Genomic DNA, 26,227 nt, shown 5'->3' with positions numbered 1-26,227 from the left:
TAACTTAGTTAGCTCTCTAACACGGAAAATAACTCCAAACCTGGCTACCTCTCAGCCTCCTTGGAGGGCTGATTTTCATGGATGACAAGGCAAAGTGAACCCTTCAAATTTCCTAATAAGGACTTTCACACAGACTAGCATTCTACACAATCCTTGCTGCTCCAACTCCTACTACAATCAACCTCACAACCAGAACATCTCCAGAGAGTAAAACTCTGTGATAAAGGGTTTTATTTCAGGTTTTCCAAAAGAATTGCTAAAGGGTTTTATTTCAGGTTTTCCAAAAGAATTGCTAAAGGGTTTTATTTCAGGTTTTCCAAAAGAATTGCTAAAGGGTTTTATTTCAGGTTTTCCAAAAGAATTGCTAGTGGAATTCCTAACAAGGAGGATTTAAATTCCCATTTATAATCAGTATCTCTTGGCAAGTAGTTACTTTCCAGATTTGGAATAAGAGGAAAAGTGCTAAGCAGCTTTTTAAATGAAGAAAATCACTTTCTCCTGGGGTCCTTGAATCAGCTGAGTCTTCCAGTGTTGTATATATATCCTCTCTGTTCTTTTCTGTAGTATAATTCTTTTAATACGAGCTTTATTTGCTACATACCTGGGCTGACTCTGTGAATGAACAATTCTAACACTTGTTAGAAATGCTGTATTTGTTGCAAACTACATATCTGAACAGACCAGTCTAAAACATAACTGGGTGGTCCTTACTGGATACAGAGATTTGACTGGATGAGGCACTAACCTCTAATCCCTTGGGGAAACTAATTTGGGAGAAACTAGCTTTTGACATTTTTAAAAATTGCTACTTTACCATCTTAAAATGGAATTGGAATAACTGTGCCATTAAAAGTTTCTTCCTTCAAAAAACAAATACCTCTATGTCTTGAATTTTTTATCTGCTTGATTATCAATTTCTGATACAGGATTATTAAAAATGTAACCTTAAACTGTTCAAAGTTTTTGTATTTCCCAATGCAAGTTCCATGTATCAAGTGTTAGTTTATATATTTTTAAAATAATCTGTATGACAAACATGTTCCATTATTATTAAACCTTTTAAAAATTATTTTATAACATTTATAATTGATTATAACATGCTACATACAACTACAAAACAAATTGTGTTTATACAGTATTAAACAACATATAACTAAAACTTAGTTTGAGAAACAGAACATGCAACAGAACCCTGCCCCCACAGCCCTACCTGATCATAACTCCCACTTTTGCAACGGAATTAATCATGATCCTGGCATATCACAAGAGGCCAAGCACAGTGGCTCATGCCTGTAATCTCAACACTTTGGGAGACCAAGGTAGGCAATAGCTTGAGCTCAGGAGTTTGAGACCAGCCTGGGGAATATGGCAAAACTCCACCTCAACAAAAAACACAAAAATTAGCCAGGTGTGGTGGCACATGCCTGTGGTACCGGCTATTCAGGAAGCTGAGATATGAGGATCAACTGAGCCCAAGAGGCAGAGGTTGTAGTGAGCCATCATTGTGCCACTGCACTCCAGCCTGGATGACAGGATGAGACCCCATCTCAAAAAAAAAATAAAATAAAGGCATATCATATGTATTCTTTCCTATGTACCTTTATGTCAGAGATGACTTGGGCAATGGTCCTCCTTTTCCTTTTTTTTTTTTTTTGAGACAGAGTCTTGCTCTGTCTCCCAGGCTGGAATGCAATGGCTCCATCTCAGCTCACTGCAACCTCTGCCTCCCGGATTTAAGTGATTCTCCTGCCTCAGCCTCCCGAGTAGCTGGGACTACAGGTACCCGCCACCACGCCAGGCTAATTTTTGTATTTTTAGTAGAGGGGGGTTTCACAGTGTTAGCCAGGCTGGTCTAAAACTCATGACCTCGTGATTCGCCTGCCTTGGCCTCACAAAGTACTAGAATTACAGGCGTGAGCCAGGGCACCCAGCCAGGTCCTTCTTTTTCTATTTTCTGGGAAAGTTTAAGTTTAGAATTACTTCTTCCTTAAATTATTCATGAAACTTGCAAATGAATCTCAATCTGGAAAAGTGATTAAATGATATCTTAAAATGAATAATACATTTATATGCTTAAAAAAAATAAAAACGTTTCCACTTAGAAGTGTCACTCCCACTCCTATCTGCCTGTACCATTCCCTCGACTCCCCTTCTATTTTTACTGTCCAAAAATACAAGTGTAAACAATATTTCTACCTATGTCTGATTAACAAAAAAAAAGACATACTTAAATATTATCCTGAATCCTATTTTGTTCACTTTACAATATTACCTGGAGAGCACTGTATCTAGGTACAGTGAACTTTCTTGACTACAGCTCCACAGTATTCTATTATGTCGATATACCATAGTTTATTCAAAGAGTTGCCTACTGTTGGATACTTGAGTTGTATTTGTCTTATTTTTTACACTTAAACCTTTGATTCATTTGTGGTTTGTCCTGGAATATGCAAGAGTTTTAACCTGTTCCACAAATGGACTTTTCCAAATGGTTATCCAAGTGTTTCAGGACTTTATTAAAAGTTTTATTTCTAGCTGAATACAGTGGCTCATCCAACACTTTGGGAGGCCTAGGCAGGAGGATCATTTGAGACTAGGAGTTCAAGACCAGCCTGGGCAACAAAGTGAGACCTTATCTCTATTAAACAAAAAAAATTTTTAATTAGCTGGGCATGATGGGGCACACCTGTAGTCCCAGCTACTTATGAGGCTGAGTGGAAGATAGCTTGAGCCCAGGAGTTTGAGGATACAGTGAACTATGATGGCACCACTACACTGGTGAGACCCTGTCTCATTAAAAGAAAATCAAACAAACAAACAAACAAAAAACCATCTAAACCAAGTTTCAGCAAACTATGGCCTGAAAGTCAAGTCTGGCCCATCACCTGTTTCTATAAATAAAATTTTATTTGAATACAACCACATCCATCATTCATTTGCAAACTATCAAGAGCTACTTTTCACACTACAATGACAGAGAAGAATAGGTGCCACAGAGAACATATGAACTGTGAAATCTAAAATATTTACTGTCACTTTACAGAAAAAGTTTGCTGACCCATAGTCTAAACGGGCTCAATTAAAATATACAGATTATCAGAATGTATAAAAAATACAAAAACCTAACTATACGAAAAGGTTAACATCATAAGAAAGCTGGCTATACTGAGGCAAATCAGACTACACAACAAGGAGTACTACCTTAAAGGGAAACAGTCTATGATTTAAAAACTCAATGTATAAGAAAGATGTAACAATTAGAACATGTATGCCCCAACTGTATAAAATTAAAAGTGAGGAAACTACAAAAAATATAGACATACCCACAATTATATATGAAAACTTTTAATAGCCTTATTCTCAGAGCTGACAGAACTAAACAAAAATTAGGAAATTATGAAAGAACTTAATGACAGTATCAACCATCTATAGCTAACTGCATGTAAAATATAACAAGCAATAAATGTAGAAAAAACATTATTTTCAAGTGTACACGGAGTGTTCAATGCACACAGTGTATCTAGACAATGGTATATTATTCAGCACTAAAAAGAAAACAGCTATCAAAAGCCACTTAAAGACATAGAGGAACCATAAATGCATATTACTAAGAAAAGCCAATCTGAATAGGCTACATACTGTATGATTCTAACTATTCTGGAAAAGGCAAAACTATGGAGATTATAAAAAAAAGACCAGTGGTGGCCAGGAGTCAGTGGGGAGGGAGGAATAAACAAACAGAGCCAGAAAATTTCAAGGGCAGTGGAAACTACTTTGTTTGATACTTCAATGGCAGATACATGACATACATTTGTCAAAACCCACTGAATATACAACATAAAGAGTGAACCATAAGGTAAAGCATAGACTTTGGGTAATAATAACATGTCAATGTAGTTTCCTGGATTGTAACAAACGTAGCATGCCTGTAATCCCAGCTACTCAGGAGGCTGAGGCAGGAGAATTGCCTGAACCCAGGAGGCGGAGGTTGCAGTGAGCCGAGATCGCACCATTGCACTCCAGCCTGGGTAACAACAGCGAAACTCCGTCTCAAAAAAAAAAAAAAATGAACAAACCACACAGCCTATGACAAAACATTGCTAAAACATCTGACAAAGAACTCCTACAGTTCAACAATAAAAATACAAACATTTTAATTTCTAAAGACTCAGCAAAAAATCTGAACATACAACTCACAAAGGAGGACTTAAGAATGGTTAATAGGCACACAAAAACCCCATTATTATGCTGATATATGACACAAATGCAAACAACAATGAAAATTAAGATCACGTGATACCACTACATATCCACTAGAGTGGCTAAAATTAACAACAGAAAATATTGGATGAGAACAGGGCATAAGTAGGAATGTAAAATGGTATTATCCAACTGGAAGTAGTATGCCAGTTTCTTTTAAATTTAAACATGCAACTACTATTTAGCATTGTAGTTCTACTTCTAGATATTTACCAAAAGAAAACAAAAACATATTTCCATAAAAACTTGTACAAGAATATTCACATCGGCTTTATTGGTAATAGCCAAAAAACTTGGAAACAAATGTTCATCAACAGGAGAATGAATAAACTGTGGAAGACTGACAAAATGGTATACTGCTCAGCAATTAAAAAGAAAGGATTAATACATGCAACTGCAAGGATGAATCTTGGACATTATCCTGAGTGAAAGGTGGACACAAAAGAGCACATACTGTATAATTCTATTTATATGAAATTTTCAGTAAAAATTAATCTACAGTTAAAACTCAGAACCACATTTGCCATTTGATGAAAGTTGTGGGGACCCAGCAAAGAAGAAAATTTCCTAGGGTAATAGAAATATTCTGTATGTTGATAAGGGTGATTCATTTTCCAAAAACTCAAGGAACTGTATATATACGATTAGTGTATTTCAATGTATGTAAAATTTACCTCAGAAGATCTAAACAAACGACAAAAAGATTTTGTGCTCCTCATTCATATGGCTTCACCAGTGAGGTCTTCTAGGCATATTAAAAAGAAATAACACCAATCTTACACAAATGCTTTCAGAAGATTGACAAGAAACACTTCCCAAATTGTCTTATGAGCTAAATATATCGTTCCGAAACGTTAAGGAGATAATAAAACAGACAAAGGCCAGTCTTTCTCATGCCTATAAACAAAAAAATTAGAAACAAAATATCAGCAAATCAAAATCAACTATGTATTAAAAGGCCACATCAGGAACTAAATTTCTATAGTATTGAAAATTATTATCACAATATTAGCCAAATATCATAGTAAAATCATATCAAAATAGATACAGATGAAGCTTTTGATAAAAATTAACTCCTATTAATTATAAAAGCTCTCTATAGACTAGGACAAGAAGGAAAAAGAGTAACAATTTTTTTAAAAAGTAGTGGTAGCAAATGTCTTACTCAATAGTAAAATGCTAAATACTTTCTCCCCTGAATTCACAAACCAGACAAGGACGCCCACCTTTCAGTACTTAAATTAAACATTTTATTAAAGATCTTTTCTATTACAATAATACAGGAAAAAGAAATAAAAGGAATAAAGATTGGAAAGAACAATTATTATCATTATTTGAAGATCCAGATGAGTATATAGAAAATTTAAAAATGTATGTACAAACTAGAATAAGGTAATATAATCAAGTTCTTTAAATTAAAAAAGAATCAGTATTTTAAAAACTTACTGAGATAGACTGTATTTCTATCCCAGCAAGAAAATAAAAAGTAGAATTCTAAAACTATCATTTACTAGCTTACCAAAAAAAAAATCAGACTAAAAAAAATTAAAAAAGAATTGGGTTGGGGCAGGTAAAAAAAAAAAAAAAGACTCATAAATAAATTTAGTGAAACATGAACAAATGAACAAGAAATCCACATTGAAAAATATTTTCCTCAAAGACCAAAAACAGAAATACAATTTGACCCAACAATTCCATACTTGGATATATACCCAAAGGAATATAAATTGTTCAGTTATGAAGACATATGCACGTGTATGTCTTTATAACAGAACAATTCACTGCAGCACTATTCACAATAGCAAAGACATGGAATCAACCTAAATGCCCATAAATGGTAGACTGGATTTTTTTTAATGTGGTATATATACACCACAGAACGCTACGCAGCCACAGAAAAAAATTAGATCACGTCCTTTGCAGGGACATGGATGGAGCTGGAGGCCATTATTCTTGGCAAACTAATACAGGAATAGAAAACCAAATACCACATGTTCTCACTTATAAGTGGGAGCTAAACGATGAGTACACATGGACACACAGAGGGGAAAAACACACACTGGGACCTACTGGAGGATAGAAGGTGGGAGGAGAGAGAGGATCAGGAAAAAATAACTAATGTGTACTGAGCTTAATACCTGGGAAATTAAATAATCTGTATGACAAATGACCACAACACAAGTTTACCTATTTAACAAACCTGCAAGTGTACCCCTGAACTTAAGAATATTTTTTTAAAAGACTTCTACATTGAAAACTGTTTTTAAAAATTACTAAGTAACACACATAGGGGCTCCGACTTAAGACAAACGTTCCTTTGCAATTAAATGTGAAAAAGGTAGTCTTTACAACAAGCAATACCCAGACACTACAAGGAATAAAATGAACTTTGACATATACCTCAAAAAACACAGACTATACCAGATGGATGAGACAAAATATGTTCATGACCTCGAGGTTAGAAAAGAATTTCTTAAAAACACAAAAATCACTAATTATAAAGCAAAGTTTAACTAATTAGACTCCATTAACCCTAAGAATTTCTGTTTAATACAAAATCTTTGGAGAGAGGGAAATGCCAAATCACAGAAAAGATGTGTCTGTCACATACATACACACACACCCACACACGTGTGTGCATCTCCAACAGACTTGACTCTAGAATATGACAGTAAGTCAGACAACTTACCCATGCAACTCCTACTTCCCAACCCCAAAATGTGCACTTCACGAAAAGGATATCTAAGTGATGTGAGGTGATATGAAAATGTGTTCACATGTAGGCACTATTGAGAAATGCAGAATGAAATCACACGACAATACATCTACTCACTCACCACAAAGATAGCTAAACTTAAAAAAAAAAAACGTGTTAGTAAGGTTATAAAGCAACTGGAACCTTTATACACTGTTGATGGGAATATAAATCATTAACCACTTGGAAAGTTATTTGGCATTACCTACTAAAGCTAAATATGCCTACCCTGTGACCCAGCAATTTTAAATTTATATCGAACACAAATAAGTGCTCATATCTCCCAAAAGATATGCACAAAAATGTTCATAATAGCATTATTCATAATGGCTAAAAACCATAAACAACGTGAACACCATTAATAACTTGTGGCATGTTCATATTAAGAAAAATACTGTGAACCAATGACAAACGAGAATGAATTACAAAAGTATACTGTTGAGCAAAAGAAGCCAGAAACCAAAGAGCATATATCATATAATTCCATTAACATAAAACTCAAAAATAGGCAAAAAAAAATGTAGATTGATAGAAGTCAGAATAGTTAACAGGGAAGTGATTATTCACACATGGGGGCAATGAGAGCCTATCAGAATGCTAGATATGTTCTATATCTTGATCTGCATGATGGTTTATACAAGTTCACACAAATGTAAAAATCTGGCTATGGCCAGGAGTGAAGCAAGATGGTGAAATAGAAGCCTACACCATTCATGCTCCCCATTTTAAAAACTAGCTGCAAAGAGAAAAGCACTATCACAAGAACCAAAACTCCAGTAAGCAATCACAATACTGGTTTCAACTTCATATCTTGGAAAAAGGCATTGAGGAAGACAGGAGAGACAGTCTTAAATCATGGATGCCACCCCTATCCCTATCCCCTTCCCCGTATCCCCTATCCCGTATCCCCTATCCCCTTGGCAATGGCCATGAGGTAGAAAGAGAGAATGAATATACTTCAAAAAGAGAAAGTGCAGGGACTCAGTGCTTCCCTGTCACAGCAGAGAATGAAGTTCTGCTGGGCTCAGCCAGTGTCCATGCTTGGAACGGGTATATGACTAGCCTTAGCCAAAGGGCTAGTCAAAGCCGTATCCCAGCAGTCAGAACTAGAGTTTCCCAGCAAGCATCCATTGCAAGCTGAAGTGCTCCAGGGTCCTAGGAAAACTTGAAAGGCAGTCTAGAACACAAGGACTCTAATTCTTAGGCAATTCCTAATGCTTAGAGAGTGAACTAGGGTGGCACATGACCTAAGGAGACATCAGATGTGCATCCCCCTGGGTGACAAGAGTAAGACTCCATCTCAAAAAAAAAAAAAAAGTAATAATAATTTTTAAAAATCAGACAGAAATTCTAGTGTCGAAAAATGCAATTGACATGTTAAAGAATGCATGAGAGTCTTTTAGTAGTAGAACTGCAAGCAGAAGCAAGAAATACTGAGCTTGAAAACGGGCTATTTGAAAATACACAGTCAGAGGAGAAAAAGGAAAAAGAATGAAGCACATATAAAAGATCTCGGAAACAGCCTCAAAAGGGTAAATTTAAGATTTATTGACCTTAAAGAGAAGGCAGAGAAAGAGATGGGGTAGAAAGTTTATTAAAAGGATAAAAAAACAGAACTTTCCAAACCTAGAGAAAGGTATCAATATTCAAGTACAACATAGTTCTTTAAGTACTAGCTAGAGCAATTAAACAAGAGAAAGAAAGAAAGGGTACCCAAACTGGAAAGAAAGAAGTCAAATTATCCTTGTTTGCAGATGATATGGTTTCTATTTTGGAAAATCTTAATACTCCATACGTACACACACAAAAACTTATTCAAACTGACAAATTCAGTAAAGTTGCAGGATACAAAATTAACATAGGAAGATCAGTAGTATTTCTCTATTACAACAGTGAACAACCTTAAAAAGAAATCAAAAAAGTAATCTCATTTACAGTAGCCACAAATAAAATTAAATATCTAGGAATTAAATTAGCCAAAGAAGTAAAAGATGTCTACAGTGAAAACCACAGAACGCAAATGCTATGGTCAAATAGCATAAGAATAAAATGCTCTTGTTTCTTTGTCCCCTAAAAAGTAAAAATCCATCAAGTTATGTATGTGTGTATTTTTAAAAACTAAGGTATACAAACACATCTCATATATATATGAGATATAGAGAGAGAGAGACACCTACACATACACATACACACACACACCCCTCAATATACTGATGAAACACTGATGAAAGAAATTGAAAAGGGCACAAAAAACTGAAAAGATATTCAATGTTCACGATTAGAAGAATCAATACTGTCAAAATATCCATACTACCCAAAACAATCTACAGATTCAATGCAATCCCTATCAAAATATTAATGACATTCCTCACAGAAATACTAAAAATAATCCTAAAATTTACATGAAATTACAAAAGACCCAGAATAGCTGAAGCTATCCCAAGCAAAAAGAACAAAACTGGAAGAATTATATTACCTGACTTCAAATTATACTACAGAGCTATAGTAACCAAACCAGCAAGGCACTGATATAAAAACAGAGACACAGATTAATGAAACAGAATAAAAAACCCAGAAGCAAATCTACATACCTATGGTGAACTAATTTTCAACAAGGATGACAAGAACATTAGGGAAAAGACAGTTTCTTCAGTAAATGTTGCTGGGAAAACCAGATTATCTATATGCAGTAGAAGGAAACTTGATCCCTACCTCTAACCTTATATAGTGAGCACCTGTACTCCCAAAATGTATTAAAGACTTAAGTCTAATACCTCAAAGTATAAAGCTACTAAAAGAAAACATTGGTGAAAATCTCCAGGACACTGATCTGCACAAAAATTTCTTAAGTAATATTCTGAAGCACAGAAAACCAAAGCAAAAATGGATAAATAAAATGACATCAAGTTTAAAACCTTCTGCACAGCAAAGGAAATAATCAGCGAAGTGAAGAGACAACCCACAGAATGGGAGAAAATATTTGCAAACTACTCATCTCACAAGGGATTAACAACCAGAATATATAAGGAAGTCAATCAACTCTATAGGAAACAATCTGATAATCCAATTTTTAAAATGGGCTAAAGATTTGAATGACCTTTCTTTCAAAAAGACACACAAGTGGCAAACAAGCATATGAACAAAGTGCTCAACATCACTGATCATGAGAGAAATGCAAATCAAAACTACAATGAGGGATCATCTCACCTAAGTTAAAATGACTTTTATCCAAATGTCAGGCAATAACAAATGCTGGTGAGAATGTGTAGAAAGAGGAGGAGATGGAGATAATCAACAGGTACAAAAAAAAAAATAGAATAACTAAGACCTACTATTTGGTAGCAAAACAAGGGAACTACAGTGAATAATAATTTAATTGTCCATTCTGAAACAACTAAAATAGTACAATTGGATTTTCTGTAACACAAAGGACCAACAATAATTTAATTGTCCCTTTTGAAATAACTAAATGAGTAGAATTGGATTTTCTGTAACACAAAGGATAAATGCTTGAATTTCCATTTTGAAATCACGTGGATATTCAATTTTCCATGATGTAATTATTAAGCACTGCATGCCTGTACCAAAATATCTCATGGACTCCACAATATATAAACCTAGTATGTATCCACAAAATTTTTAAAAATAAGTAAGGTCAGGCATGGTGGCTTACACCTGTTAATCCAAGCACTTTGGGAGGCTGAGGTGGGTGGATCAACCAAGGTCAGGAGTTCGAGACCAGCCTGGCCAACATGGTGAAACCCTGTCTCTACAAAAATACAAAAATTAGCCAGGCGTGGTAGTAAGCACCTGTACTCCCAGCTACTTGGGAGGCTGAGGCAGGAGAATCACTTAAACCCAGGTGGTGGAGGTTGCAGTGAGTCAGGATCATGCCATTGCACTCTAGCCTGGGTAGCAAGAGCAAACTCCAACTCAAATAAAAAAATAAAAAATAAAATAAGAATGCTACTGCTTGTTTTGTACCCTAAAAAAAAAAAAAAACGTAAAAATCCATCAAGTTATAGATGGGTATTATTTTTTTAAAGTGTGTGTGTGTGTGTGTGTGTGTGTGTGTGTGTGTATACCACAATATACTTCAATTTTTTTTTTTAATTTTAGGATCTCAATAAATATATTTTCAGACAAAAAAAATCAGATAATTTGTCATCAACAGACTTACACTGAAGAAATATTAAGGGGGCCAGGCACAGGGCTCACACCTATAATCCCAGCAATTTGGGAGGCTGAGGCAGGAGGACTGCTTGAGCCTAGAGTTTAAGACCAGCCTGGGCAATGCAGCAAGACCCCATCACTACAAGAAAATTTACAAATTAGCCCACCATGCTGGGCACATCTATAGTTTTAGCTACCCAGAATGCTGAGGTAGGAGGATCACTTGAGTCCAGGAATTCAAGGCTGCAGTGAGCTATAATCACACTACTGTACTACAGCCTGAGAAGCAAAGCAAAACTTTGTCTCTAAATATAAAAAAGAAATACTAAAGGGAATTGTCAAGTCAAAAGGATAATGATCCCAAGGGAAGTACATGAATGTGAAGAGCAGAGAAAATATAAATACGTGGGTAAATCTACATGAATAGGTACACTAAATCTGTTGGGATTTCAAATATCTATGGAACTAAAATACGTGACAGCAATGACCAAAAAAAAAAAGAAAGAAAATAGGATAATTGGGAATTGGCAAAATATAAATTTACCAAGGATACATGTGGTAATCTCCAGGGTAACCCATAAAAGAAGATAAAATTAAGAAATTCATTGAGAGGGATAATTTAAAATATTCCATTAATCCAATAAAAAGCAAGAAATGAGAGAAAAATAACACAAAATGAGCAAAACTAATATAAAAAAGTAGTAAATAATATAATAAGATTACATGTCAACTGACTAAAAATCAAAACCTACTGAACAGCAAGCATACCATATATGTATAGAAAACTGAAACTAAAAGGACAGAGTAAGATATTTAATGAAAATACGAATAAAAAAGAGCTGGAGTAGTTCTACTCAGACCAGATTTTTAAAAATTTAAATCACAAAACACTACAGAGATAATAGGAACATTCCATAATGATGAATGAGTTAATCAGCAGGAAGATATAATAACTGTACATTTGTTATCAGCAACAACTGAAAGAAATGAAGACATCCTCTCTCAAGAAATGATAGATCAAGCTGAAAAAAAAAAAGAAAGTAAGAATGTGGTGGACTTAAACTAGATTTTGAACTTGACCTAACTGATATTTACAGAGCACTGCACAACAAATTTCAAAGGATTCTAATCACATACAGTATGTCTTTTAACCACTTCTAAATTACATTATAAATCAATTAAAAACTTAGAAAATTTTCTAAATGTTTAGAAATTTTTTAAATGCTTAGAAATTTAAATTCATGGATCAAAAAATAGAAATATAAACTCATACTGTATTTTGAGCAAAATATATATAAATGACATATCAAAATATGTTTGCTATAGCTAAAGCTGCTTACAGGAAAACATACAGCCTTAAACACAGATTTGAAAAGAAGGGCTAGATATCAATGCTATTTCAAAAAATTAGAAAAAGAGTAGCAAGTTAAAACCAAAGAAAACATTATAAAGTGCAGAAATCAAAGAAACAGAAAACAAATCTACAATAACAAAATTCAAAAGGCCAAAAGTTAATTCATGGAAAAGATAATAAACTGATAAATCCCTAGTAAAAAAAATTAAACAATTAGAGAAATGATCAGTCCAGTAATAAGTTTTAAAAATCAGATGAAATGGATGAACCTAGCCAAACTAATTCATACACAGAACAAGTAATTTTATCTCCATTAAAGAAATTAAACATATTATTTTAAACTTTTTCACTAGCAACCTTTGGTCTCAGATGGCTTCACCAGTTAAATCTTGTAAGCATATGAAGAAAAAAAATAACAATCTTCATTAACTCTTCTGGAGAACAGTAAAGGAGGGAACATTTTCCTCTTCTTGTAAGACGAGCATAACCAAGATACCAAAATCTGATCAGAACATTAGAAGTAGGAAAATTATAGGCCAATTTATCTCAAGAACATAGATACAAATATCCTAAAACACACACAAAATAAAAGCACACGAAGCCCATTGGTACATATAAAGGGGTAACACATCACAAGCCAACTGGGCTTATTTTAGGGAATGCAAAGATTGTTTAACATCTGAAAATATAGCAGCATAATTCTACACATTAACAAAGAAAAAAAAAAAAACATGAGTGTCCCAAAAGATGCAGATAAACTATTGATGAAATTCAACAAAATTCCTGATTTTAAAAGTATAATAAGGTTGTTGGGTATAAGGTCAATAAACAAAATTAAATTCTACTTCTAACTACTACCAAGAAAACAATTAGGAAATGAAATTTCACAAAGAATTCTAACTAAAATAATATCAGATGTGGAGGTCTCCTATACTGAAGGAAAACTACAGAATGGTATTGAGAGAAATTTATAGTCCTAAATAAATGAAATAATATACTATGTGTATCGATGAGCTGACTCAGTATTGTTGAGATGTCAGTTAGCTACTAACTGATCTCCAGTTTCAATAGAAACTTACTCCAAATTCCTGGAGGGGAGGAGGGAGGGGGAGGAGGGAGGGGGAGGAGGGAGGGGGAGGGGGGAGGGAACGCGCGCATGCGCGCGCGCGAGAGAGAGCATGCAGCAAGCGCATGCGCATGCAAATCTGTATATTTACAAGTGAGTCAAAATCGAAAAACTGATTCTAAAATATGATGAAAATATCCTTTGGGAGGCCAAGGTGGGCAGATCATTTGAGGTCAGGGGTTCGGGACCAGCCTGACCAACATAGTGAAACCTCGTTCCACTAACAATACAAAAATTAGCTAGGCATGGTGACGGACGCCTGTAATCCTAGCTACTCAGAAGGTTGAGGCAGGAGAATCTCTTGAATCGGAGGCAGAGGTTGCAGTGAGCCGAGATCATGCCACCACACTCCAGCCTAAGCAACAGTGGGAGACTCTGTCTCAAAAATAAATAAATACATACGTACAGACAGTCATACATACTACATACGTACATACATAAAATAAAATACTATGAAAATATCAGGGGAGAAGAGTTGAGGGGGAGAAAAAGGAAGTCAGAGTATATATACTATCAGGTATCAAGATTCCTTATAAACTAGAATAAGACAAATAAATAAACCAACAGAACAAAAGAGAATCTAGAAACACACCCATATTTTCACTGATATCTGAAGTACATGTGAAAACATGAATTAGAAAAAAATTCCAAATAGAAATATTTCATTCAACACTTTATTTTCTGAGCAATCATATCAATCACAACAGCACAATCACATCAATTACAACTTAACAAATATTGTTTAACAAATAAAAAGTAAGAATACTTGTTAAATTATCTCACAATGGTGTTCAACAGCTTCCAAACAATTAGCAGATCAAATCTTAATCTCTTACCTCCCCAAAAGCTCCTCGACCAATCACCTTTAATATTTCAAAGTCTTCTCTATGTAATCTCATTTGTTTCACTTTAGAAGTAAATGGTTTAGCTGAAACGAAAGAGTAATATCAAAAATTAGATATAAATAAGTTTATTTACAAAAAAATTCAAATTATGATTTAAAAACTCAAAATATTTTAAAATCCCAAACTATATGAGAATAGATTTAATTTCCCTAAGAAAACAATATATTCTTTTATTTCTTACATATAAATTACATTTTTGGAAAGAAATGTATGTTTAAACTCCAAATAACATAGGAAAGAATGCAAAGCAAAGGGATGTAAAAATGAGACCAGTTTTAACATTCTCTAAGCATTAAATGTATATTTTAACACAAAGGTCTAAAAGTAAAAGCACATTTCATGGCACCAGACAGCTCTTCAGCAATCCCCACCAAGTAAATTCATATTTCTTTCACACTCATTCATTCTTTTAAAATGCTTTAGCAAATGTCTACAGTATACAAAGCATGGTGACAATAACTCGAGTTTTTAAAAAGCTGATTACAACACAGTACTTTCCATCAAGAAGCTCTCAGTCTTCATTCAAAGACAAGTATGCATATATGCAGACACAAAATTTAATAATGTGAAAGTTTTAAGTGCTTCAGAATTAGTGGTAATAGAACACTAATTATATGGATACTAATGCTTCACACAAAGGAGATAACATATAAATTAAACCTTGAAGACTAAATAGAATCTTGCTCCTTTGTCTGGGTTTGACAGCGTGTAGATACTCCAGGCAAAAGGGAACAAGATAAGCAAAAGAAGAGAGGCAAGGAGTGAATTTGGGGTGCTAATGGTAAATAATCCATGGTTCAGAATTGTGAGAAGAAATGCAAAGAAATAAGAGCAAGAAAATGGAAAAGGCTTTGAATTTCATTAAAGGAATTCAGATGTAACTGTATTAATATTTTTAACAGGTAAGTTAACATTTTTTAATGATTAGAGCAATTATATATTCTGCTACCTCTAAGAGAAGTTTAGACCTGTCTCCTCTCCTCTCCTCAGGTCCCACCGTGCCCAGCTAACTTTTTGTATTTTTAGTAGAGACGGGGTTTCACCATGTTGACCAGGATGGTCTCGACCTCTTGACCTTGTGATCCACCTGCCTCAGCCTCCCAAAGTGCTGGGATTACAGGCGTGAGCCACCGCGCCCGGCCCAATGTACTCCATTTTTAAAAGTGCTTCTTGGCCAAAAAAAAAAAAGATTTAGTACTAAGAACAAACTTTCTGTGTGATAATAACAATCTTAGCAGGCATTATTTTATTGGGAGCCATCTAAGCTAAGTACCATACCAAGAACTTCCCATTTTACAGATGAAAAAAAAAAGGTTTAGAAAGATAATATAAATTGCTGAACATTACATACCTAATAATTGGCAAAGACAGGATTAAAACTCAGATCTATCAGGCTCCAAAAGCCTTTCCAATATAACAAGTTGCCTCTTTATTCCCAAAAGCTTTGAAATAAACACAGATGCTGAAATTAAAGAGATCCAAAAATGAAATAATTCTAAGTTATATAAAAAAGATCTTTTTGAAACTGAAAAGAAGAAAGTATATTTCTATCTGGGTTCCTAACACACTGCCTGGGGTTCCTTGTATACCGTTTAATGAACAGATAAATGAATAATTCTAGAAGAAAAAGAACTCAAAGTTCCAATGCAAAATGCCAAGTATACCTTGCAAGGTCCATCTTTCTCCCTGCTCTATGTAGCCCAAGATCCAAAAACAGAGTCCCTTCAATTCTCCCATCCAACCTCCTTCCTCCCCACAACTACTGGCCAGGTGGTAGGAACACAGATTGCAAGACACTAGTGATAGCTACCATGGTGTAAGAAAGAAAGTGTCCAATAGAAAGAGAGGGTGGAAACGCAGAGGCATAAGTGCGAAGATGAGGAATAAAGACAGAGTCTAAAGGAGTAATATAAGAGACCTGGAAGAGAACAGAGTGCTGGAGTAAGACCTTTTAGCCTTCCCTTCACCCATTATTTTCCTTCTTCCCTTTCTTCTTGAATTTCTTCAGTGGGTTTCCATTCTACCATTCTTCCTCTCCCTTATCCTTTCTACTGATGCTAATCTGCAGTGGAGTAACATAAGAATCTGGAACCAACAATAGGGCAGGGAAAGAGAGTAATTCATGCAAAAAGGAGACTAAAAGAAAGAGTAGTTGCTAAAGCCATGTTAAAATTGTTACCAATTATATTAGTCTCTATGTCTAAATTCTGTAAATAAAATACACTATGTACTTCTAAATTGATATATGGTAAAAGATTATGAAATAGGCCGGTCGCGGTGGCTCATGCCTGTAATCCCAGCACTTTGGCAGGCCAAGGCGGGTAGATCACAAGGTCAAGAGATTGAGACCATCCTGGCCAACATGGTGAAACCCCATCTTTACTAAAAATACAAAAATTAGCCGGGCATGGTGGCATGCACCTGTGGTCCTAGCTACTCGGGAGGCTGAGGCAGAAGAATCGCTTGAACTCAGGAGGTAGAGGCTGCAGTGAGCTGAGATTGTGTCACTGCACTCCAGCCTAGCGACAGAGCAAGACCCCGTCTCAAAAAAAAAAATAAAAGATCATGAAATGTACTGTGACTATAATGATTATACAAAGAACAAAGTTACAGGTGGTATATTTCTGAGACTTTTAAAAATCATAGACACATGAAGATAAATACAGTATTATTCACCTTTAAGCACCAGTATTAAAGATTTTTAACTTAGTAATTGAGTTTTGTTTTGTTCTGAGACTGAGTCTTGCTCTGTTGCCCAGGCTAGAGTGCAGGGCTGTGATCTCAGCTCAAAGCAACCTCCACCTGCAGGGTTCAAGAAATGCTCCTGCCTCAGCCTCTTGAGTAGCTGGGATTACAGGTGTGTCCCACTACGCCCAGCTAATTTTTGTATTTTTAGTACATACGAAATTTTGCCATGTTGGCCAGGCTGGTCTTCAACTCCTGACCTCAGGTGATCCGCCTGCCTTGGCCTCCCAAAGTGCTGGGATTACAGGCATGAGCCACTGCACCTAGACTGAGCTATTACTGAACAAAGTTTCAAAACAGTCCTTGTGCATATATGGTCTTCACAACATAGTGAGCAGAAGTACAACAGACCCACACATATACATATACAAATATACAGAAATGCTGAATAAAATAGACAAACATGAGAAATTTTAAATCTACAATCAAACCTAATGAAGGAGAGAGAAAAGGAAGAAAAATCCCCAAGAATTAGAAATAAAGAAACCTAATCAAAACTTTAAACACAGGAATAGATGCTGCAAAAGCAAAAGTCTTGGACATAGGCCCTAACAGGTATTCATCCTGTTAGGAAGGTATTGCTGGTGGCTTAACAGAGGTGAAGGATTGGAATGGTTACCTCTGATTAAAACCAGGACCCTTTTTCTCCATGTCAAGGAATAATAAAAATTCTGATTCTTGGTCCAGTGAAGCCACCTAGGGTACTGGGTGGAGGGGGGCATCATAAGGGGAAAACATGAGGGTTTAGAGTCTGAATCCATACTGCCCATGTGCTAAAGAAATCCTTTGGCAAAAAAATTAATATCAAATCTAGTTCCTATCCCACAGAAGCAAAAGCATTCAGAGGGAATAGAACTCATCCCAGAAAAATCTACCTCAGTCAAAAGTGAGCTTACAACTAAAAAAAAAAAAAAAAAATTAAACTAAATGAGGAAACAGAACACCAAAATGAGGAAAGTTGGCAATCAAACTAACGGGAAGAATAGGACCCCCAAGAAATCAAGAGAATAATGCAATCTGAAAAATACCATAAAATAAGTAGGTAAAAATGATTCAAGAGATAGAGGAAATACACATGATAAGGAAAGAACAGAGATTTGAAAATTAACCAAATAAAACTCCAAGAAATAAAATATACTGCCACTGAAATGTAATGTTATATTAGCATATGCATATAGGACAAAATAATAAATGTTTAAGTAACCAATTTACTTTTCTATGCTGTTGTAAGTACTCAAACCTTTTTTAAAAAAAATACTCTGGCCGGGCACAGTGGCTCACACCTATAATCCCAGCACTTTGGGAGGCCGAGGCGGGTGGATCACTAGGTCAAGAGATGGAGACCATCCTGGTCAACATGGTGAAACCCCGTCTCTACTAAAAATACAAAACTTAGCTGGGCATGGTGGTGCAGCCTGTAGTCCCAGCTACTCAGGAGGCTGAGGTAGGAGAATTGCTTGAACCCAGGAGGCAGAGATTGCGGTGAGCCGAGATCATGCCATTGCACTCCAGCCTGGGTAATAAGTGCAAAACTCCGACGGGGGGAGGTGGGGGGGGTGGGCGGGGGACGACTCTGAAGCAACGGTGGCTCAGGCCTGTAATCCCAGCACTTTCAGAGGCCGAGAAGGGTGGAACGCCTGAGGGCCTGAGGTCAGGAGTTTGAGACTAGCCTGGCCAACATGTGAAACCCCGTTACTACTAAAAATACCAAAAAAAAAAAAAAAAAATTAGCTGGGTGTAGTGGCGTGTGCCTGTAGTGCCAGCTACTCAGGAGGCTGAGGCAGGAGAATCACTTGAACCCAGGAGGTAGAGGTTGTGGTGAGCCAAGATCATGCCATTGCACTCCAGCCTGGGCAACAAGAGCCGGACTCCGTTTCAAAAAAAAAAAAATACTCTGAAGCAATAATTCAAAAATGAGAAAAGTATGGGGGAGAATCATTCCCCTTTTCAAGAATATAGTATAAAGCTATGAATTCCTCCCAAGAAAAAGCACATTTACTTCAAATTTTATATATCATGTAAAATATTGCTAGATACCTCAAAAACTTTGACTACAAAATAATGTCCTAAAGGATACTAAGTATATAGCCATGTATTCTGGCACTTATTATTAAGTATAAATATAAACCAAATTATATACAATCACAGAAAATATCACCTGGTTTTAAATCAGCCTTTTAAGTCATAGAATATCCTGAGAATGTTATTTTCACATCCACAATCCCAGCATCAATAAACTCTACCTCCTATGACACACTTGAAGAATAAGGAGTACAGTGTTCTAATTACCAAGTGAACTATAAATACACTACACAGATTTTAAAATATAACTCACCTAAACATTAACCTAACACATTCTCATTACTGCAACAAACTTGTGACTTTAATCACATAGAGTTAATGAAGGTAACAAAGCAGCTACAGATTTTTAACAATTTTCATCAAATCACTTTTGGCCAGGTGTAGTGGCTCATGCCTGTAATCCCAACACTTTGGGAGGCCCAGGTGGGCAGATCACTTGAGGTCAGGAGTTCAAGACCAGCCTGGCCAACATGATGAAATGCTGTCTCTACTAAAAATACAAAAATTAGCCAGGCATGGTGGCACACACCTGTAATCCCAGCTACTCGGAAGGGTGAGGCAAAACAATCACTTGAACCTAGGAGGTGAGGCTGCAGCAAGCCAAGATCGCGCCACTGCACTCCAGCCTGGATGACAGAGTGAGACTCTGCCTCAAAAAAAAAAAAAAAAAAAATCACTTTCTAACACAGAAAAGTTAAAATATTGTAGTTTACACAATAATTTTTTAATGGTTATACCTGCATGGTATTAGTCTGCAAACAACTGGAAATTTATTTCAACCAAGGTTCTCTTAAGTCTTCATTATTTGTGTGCAACTCCAGAGAAAGTTAATTTATATCGATTTACGGTTTAGTAGCCACAATCAGAGAAATTGATACTCTCCCCCACTGACTAAAACTCATTGCAGAGGCAATTTAAAACTTTTATGCCCACTATACAAGATAAACCTTGCGACATCTCACTACCTCAAGAATCAAATTTAAATGAAATATCCAGGAGTAGCCTAAATAATTAGTGTAATATGGCTAGATCTTGGTCTAAATTTATGCCTTCCTCTTCAATAAAGTATAGTAACTCCAGATACATGTTCTACAAATGTAATAATTTCTATTCCTTGGTTAGTCAGTACAGAATATAATTTATACTTCCTGAAAGCAACTTTGTCTATTCATGAAGATAGTTGCTTTTTATTTGCCTTTGTCTTATTCTGAATACATAATCCACAGGTTTACAGACTTTTTCAATGAATACATTTCAACTTGTATTTCATCAGCAAACATTTGAGAGAATGTTATTTCATAGGTTAACTATTTTAAATTCCCTGTTGGTCAAGTTAGTAGTACTGGGCAATTTTCTTATAGAAAGCAATTCCAAACATAATAAGCAGATGCGTGCCAGCCCTAATCAATAAGCTATAAGCCTTGTCCTTCTCCTTGTATCTGAGGATCATGTACTGCTTTAATGTCCGTGTCCTCATACAACAGACACAAGGGATTACTGAAAAGAAAAAGACTACAGGGTGAGATTCATCATTCCCCAACTCCAAAAGGTCAAAACATTTCAATGGCTATGTTTTCAAATAAGATTTATACCCTACAGTATCCTTTGAAGGTTTTTTACTAGAATAAAACATATATTTTAGGAGAGTTAATGATTTAGTTAAAATGGGGAGAAACAAGTCACAGAATTTTCAAAAAGTGTAACAATTCAGTTAAGAGTATACATTAATTAATGTTGCCCTAAGTTTTATCAGTTTTTAAAATGTGTTCTTAATTTCAAGGGAAGAGGCTTTAACATAAGAAATAAAATATATGCCAGTTCATTATCTACATATTCTTCATCTTGGCCATGAGGTCTTCCAAGATTTCACCAGAATCTTCCACTGTTACCTCAGTGACAGAATCTTCTTGCATTTTTGGAATTGTGTATGTCACTGTAATTCCTTCAGATAAGTCTGGAACTGGACCTGAAGAACTGTTCAACTCTTCTTCTGTAACCTCAGATACCAGCTAATTACCCCACTCATCTTCATGGATTATCTCTTCCTCTTCTCATATAACCTCTTGTTTGGGCAATCCTGCTACCTTTTTCTTATACTCCTGCTGCTTCCTGCAATTTCTGTCATCACACTGAAGATTTGGCTTCACGGACATGGTAGGAAAAAAATCCTGCACTGCATTATATCCAAGGTAAAACTAACAGTACCAAAATTTAACAGAAAATTTAACACGTTTTGTACTAAGATCCCAGGAACCACTTCCATAGTGGAAAAACGACTGGCTGCACAAACACCAAGGCATGCAAAAACTGCACACTTCGGCATCTATCAGCCCTGAGGTGTTGGTTTGATTGCTGCTGAGTAGCTCTGAGACGTTGAGAAGTTATTTAAACACAAAAGGCTTAATTTCCCTACCTGTACAGGTACCTATACCTCATAACCCTCACAGGGTCATATGGATCTAATAAAACAATTTGTGCATAGTAGTAAGTACAGTACATAGGACATTAAAAAGATTCAAAAATTATATTACAATCAGAACCTCCCATCTATTTGATCTTGGGTATATTATCCTTTAGAACCCCGTTTCTCCTTCTCTCTGAAACTAGAAATACTTATACATAATTGTAAGAATAAAACATTTTTAAGTGAATGCCTTTCTTCCAAGGAATTTTTTTTTTAAAACTGATGTCCAAAGAAGGTCCCCCTTTGAGCTCTAACACTTACAAACATTCAGGAGACAAGAAAATGCCTAATAACATCCCAACAAAAATGAAATCTCTTAAACAGAAAAAGAAAAAAAAATCCTCAAGAATTCAGGGGATTAAGTCCACTTTGTTCACTACTTTAAACCCTGTTACTTTGTAAGTTACTTTCAAACAAATGAATATTGTAATGTGGCAGACTGCCTAGTTCCCTAAAGACTGTTCTTCCCTTCTTCCTCACTGACAGAGCCTATTTCTGCGTAGTGGCAATTTGTTTTACCTCAGATGATGAATTATAATTGGTATATGCCAGTCATGGTAAGCCCTTTCCCCTTTTCCATTGTTTGGTCAGGCATCTGTGAGAAAGTTGCTTTATATTATTTTGACCAATAATAGAAAGGGCCTGAGAGATTCTAGGAAAGGTCTTTTCCTTAATGAGCAAGAAGAACAAAAAGGAAGCCCTTTCTCAAATGCTCTTTCTACTCTAGATATTACTATAATGATATTCTGTTTTCAGAGCTGCCTTGCACCATGAAAGGAAAAACAGGAGAGCTTCAGAGGCCTGCCAATCTAATACTCTGACACTGCTGAGCCAGAGAACCAACTCCGGGATTGCCTGCCTCAATACTTCTTATTTAATAATAAATGTTCTTGTGTTTTTGGTCACTGTTAGTTGTATTCTCTGTTATGGCCAAGCAAATGCTGTTAAAATATTAAGCATAAAGTCAAATATAATTCTTTCCAGTGGAAAAATAATCTTACCTGGAAATTTTGCTCACTAGTCTATAACTCAACTCCACATCTGTAAACTGAAACTACACATGTTTGTGGCACTTTTTCCCAATTAGGCTATCAGAATAGAATTCATAATCTTCGGACAAATTCCATTTGACAAGTTTGGCATTTTATGTTTTGCATACCAACTTGTCCAAGACTCACAACAAAGTAAGAAGATAGGTAGCATTACTAGCTTCATTTTAAATGAGAAAACAAAAGAATTTAATGGCACAATCTCAGCTCACTGCAACTTCCACCTACCAAGTTCAAGTGATTTTCCTGCCTCAGCCTCCTGAGTAGCCAAGATTACAGGCATGCGCCACCACACCTGGCTAATTTTGCATTTGTGGAAGAGACAGGGTTTCTCCATGTTGATCAGGCTGGTCTCAAATTCCCAACTTAAGGTGATCCACCCACCTCAGTCTCCCAAAGTGGTGGGATTACAGGTGTGAGCTACTGTGCCTGGCCTTATTTATGTTTTTAAACTAATTTCTGACAATTTTTCTGGCCCTTAAATACTCAAATAAATGAAAGAACTAGGATTCACAACCAGACCATCTAGTATACAGGCTTTAGCATGAGATCAGAAAGAGCAGGAAAATGTTAAAGTTGCTGGGGAAGGCATAAAGAAGTAAAACTTTAAATGTCCATAGAAGGATATTACACGATTACAAAAGAAAAGTTAAGTTACTCTAATGTATCACATCAAGTTTGGTCCTACTAAGAAAATTCTTAATTTATACATTTTTATAACAAAATAGATTTTGTTTATGTAAGCTCCTTCAGCCAACAATTCGCATTTAGTGTTGAATGACAAATAATTCATGAATGAAATCTATACTATATCCATTTTCGTTCTAATCAGTTGCTAAAATACATACAGAATACATAATTCTACACAATAAAATCACTTTGGGAATCCAATGGTCTCCTAAAACTTAGACAAGATCATCTACTAGAAGGCCTGTGAGGGAGAGAAGGAATAGTATTATAATATTTTAATGTTTTAGAAATATTTGCTGACCCTTAATCATTTAAAAAATGTGCAATCTAATCTATTACCATCTGTCGTCTATGCAACTCGAATAGATGCCATCAGCTAAAAGGCCACAGAAACCTATTAATGAATATCTATACCTATCAGACAGGCGATTCTCCAGGACATTAGTCTGTTTTCACACTGCTATAAAGACACTACCTGAGACTTGGCAATTTATAAACGAAAGCAGTTTAATTGACTCACAGTTCCACACAGCTGGGGAAGCTTCAGAAAACTTATAATCATAGCAGAAGGTGAAAGGGAAGCAGACACCTTCTTCACAAGGCAGCGGGAGAGCAAGCAAGTGCAGGAGAAACTGCCACTTTTAAAACCATCAGATGTCATGAGAACTCCCTCACTATCACAAGAACAGTATGGGGGAACAGTCCCCCATGATACAATCACCTCCTACCAGGCCCCTCCCTCAACACCCGGAGATGATGACAATTCGAAATGAGATTTGGGTGGGGACACAGAGCCAAGCCATATCACCAAGCAAAAGATATGGTAAAAAGAATCTTGGGCCATTCATACTAATAGCATGAATTGTATTATTCATGTATTGTACACCTACCACGTCCCAGGCACTGAAGCTAGTACTGATTAATCAAGTATGTCAAATTGGCAAAACTGTAGGCAAAATGTATCTAATCTCTGAAAAGTAACATTTTTTTTAAGTTTTTCTTAAGAGAAATCCTAATGTGATACTTGAAGTTAACAATTGTTTCTGAAGTTCAGATGCAAAAGGAAATGCAGAATAATCAAGAAAAAATTTTAAAACGCAGGTGTTTTTATTGGAACACAGCCCCATCCATTTGTTTATGTGTTGCTTTCAATAGCTTTCATGACATAAGGGCTGAGTTGAATAGTTGGCACAGAGACTATGCAGCTCACAAAGCCAAAAATATTTACTGTAGCCATTACAGAAAGTTTGCCAATTCTGTATTAGTCAGTTTCTTCACCAATACCAGACTCTATTTTTACTATAATTTATTAGTTTTGATATCTCGTAGGAAAGACCCATCCCCCACCAGGGTGTATATAAATATAACATAATAAATAATAAATAAAACAGTGTGATATGGGGAAAGAGACAGACATACCCATTAATACATATTTATATGTGTATTTTGTATCTGTGAGTGTACACTCGTGTGTGTGTGTGTGTGTGTGTGTGTGTATTTTTAAGACAGGGTCTTGCTCTGTCACTCAGGCTGGAGTGCACTGGTGTGATCACAGCTCACGGCAACCTCAACCTCCTGGGCTCAAGCGATCTTCTCACCTCAGCCTCTGAAGTAGCTAGGACCAAAGGCACATGCCACTACACCTGGCTACATTTTGTATTTTTTGTAGAGACAGGGTTTTACCACATTGCCCAGGCTGGTCTCAAACGCCTGGGCTCGAGTAATCTGCCTACCTTGGCCTCCCAAAGTGCTGGTATTACAGGCATGAGCCACTGTGTGCACACCATATTTATACTTTTATTTTTAAAAAGTCTGAAATTAGGAAAGAGACTAATTCAGGGGTTGGCAAACTTCTTCCATAAAGGCCACGGTAAATATTTTAGGCTTTGTGAGCTCTTTAGTCTCTGTGCCAATGACTCAACTCAGCCCTTGTAAAATCAAAACTAAAAAAACAATATGTAAACAAATGGGTGGGGCTATGTTCCAAAAAATCTTTATTTACAAAAACAAGGCAGTAAGTTAGATTTGTCTCATGTGTCAGTCTACTGACCCCTGAATCAATAGAACAATGAAGCAGAAACGGGCTCAGATATAGATATTTTAAATGGGGGAAAGATTAACTATTTGGAAAAAAACTAATTCATAACTCACATAACTCAATATATAATGCCATAAAGAAGTTTTTCTTAATCTATAGTAATATTAGGAAAAATAATGGAGCATATTTGCATAATATTGAAATGCAAAAAGCTGTTTTAGCAACCCAAAGTCTTATGGCCAGAAGTATTAATAAAAAGATTTACCTATATAAAAACTCAAGTTTCCTATAAGGTAAAAGATAACATGAACAAAGTTTAAGAAAAATAAAACGACACTGGAAAAATATATTTGCAACAAATATTTACATAACAAAAAATTAACACATAGAACATACAGTTTTCTATAAATCACTAATATTAATATTAGAAAAACAGGCATTGGCAATTAAAAAAGAAAATCATATGGAAAATGTCTAACATCTGGAAGTAAATTAGAGATTTTTATACTAATGTAAAAAGTATCAACTATTGACCATGGGATAGGCAAAAAAGACTGACAATATTCTGTTCCTAGGAAACAAGGAC

The 26,227-nt window shown here is 35.7% G+C and overlaps 1 protein-coding gene and 1 pseudogene across 34 annotated transcripts in view; both read right to left on the bottom strand.

Annotated features, from left to right (window-relative positions):
* Positions 1-26,227, bottom strand: part of CDC42BPA (CDC42 binding protein kinase alpha) — a 327,482-nt gene that overhangs the window by 262,851 nt on the left and 38,404 nt on the right. For all 34 annotated transcript variants that reach the window (XM_017966458.4, XM_078356686.1, XM_078356692.1 and 31 more), the window contains exon 2: positions 14,505-14,596. Coding sequence is in view for 28 of the 34 variants with exons in the window: in XM_008985299.5 (XP_008983547.3) it covers positions 14,505-14,596 (92 nt within the window). In the remaining 6 variants the exon portion in view is untranslated. The remainder of the gene's footprint in view (positions 1-14,504; positions 14,597-26,227) is intronic.
* Positions 21,106-21,863, bottom strand: LOC144580368 (ubiquitin-like modifier-activating enzyme 5 pseudogene; annotated as a pseudogene).

The sequence above is a fragment of the Callithrix jacchus genome, chromosome 19 (genome assembly GCF_049354715.1).
Source record: "Callithrix jacchus isolate 240 chromosome 19, calJac240_pri, whole genome shotgun sequence".
Classification (NCBI taxonomy): Eukaryota; Metazoa; Chordata; class Mammalia; order Primates; family Cebidae; genus Callithrix; species Callithrix jacchus.
The sequence above is the reverse complement of the archived record's forward strand: the minus strand, read 5'-3'. Positions and strand labels throughout refer to the sequence as shown.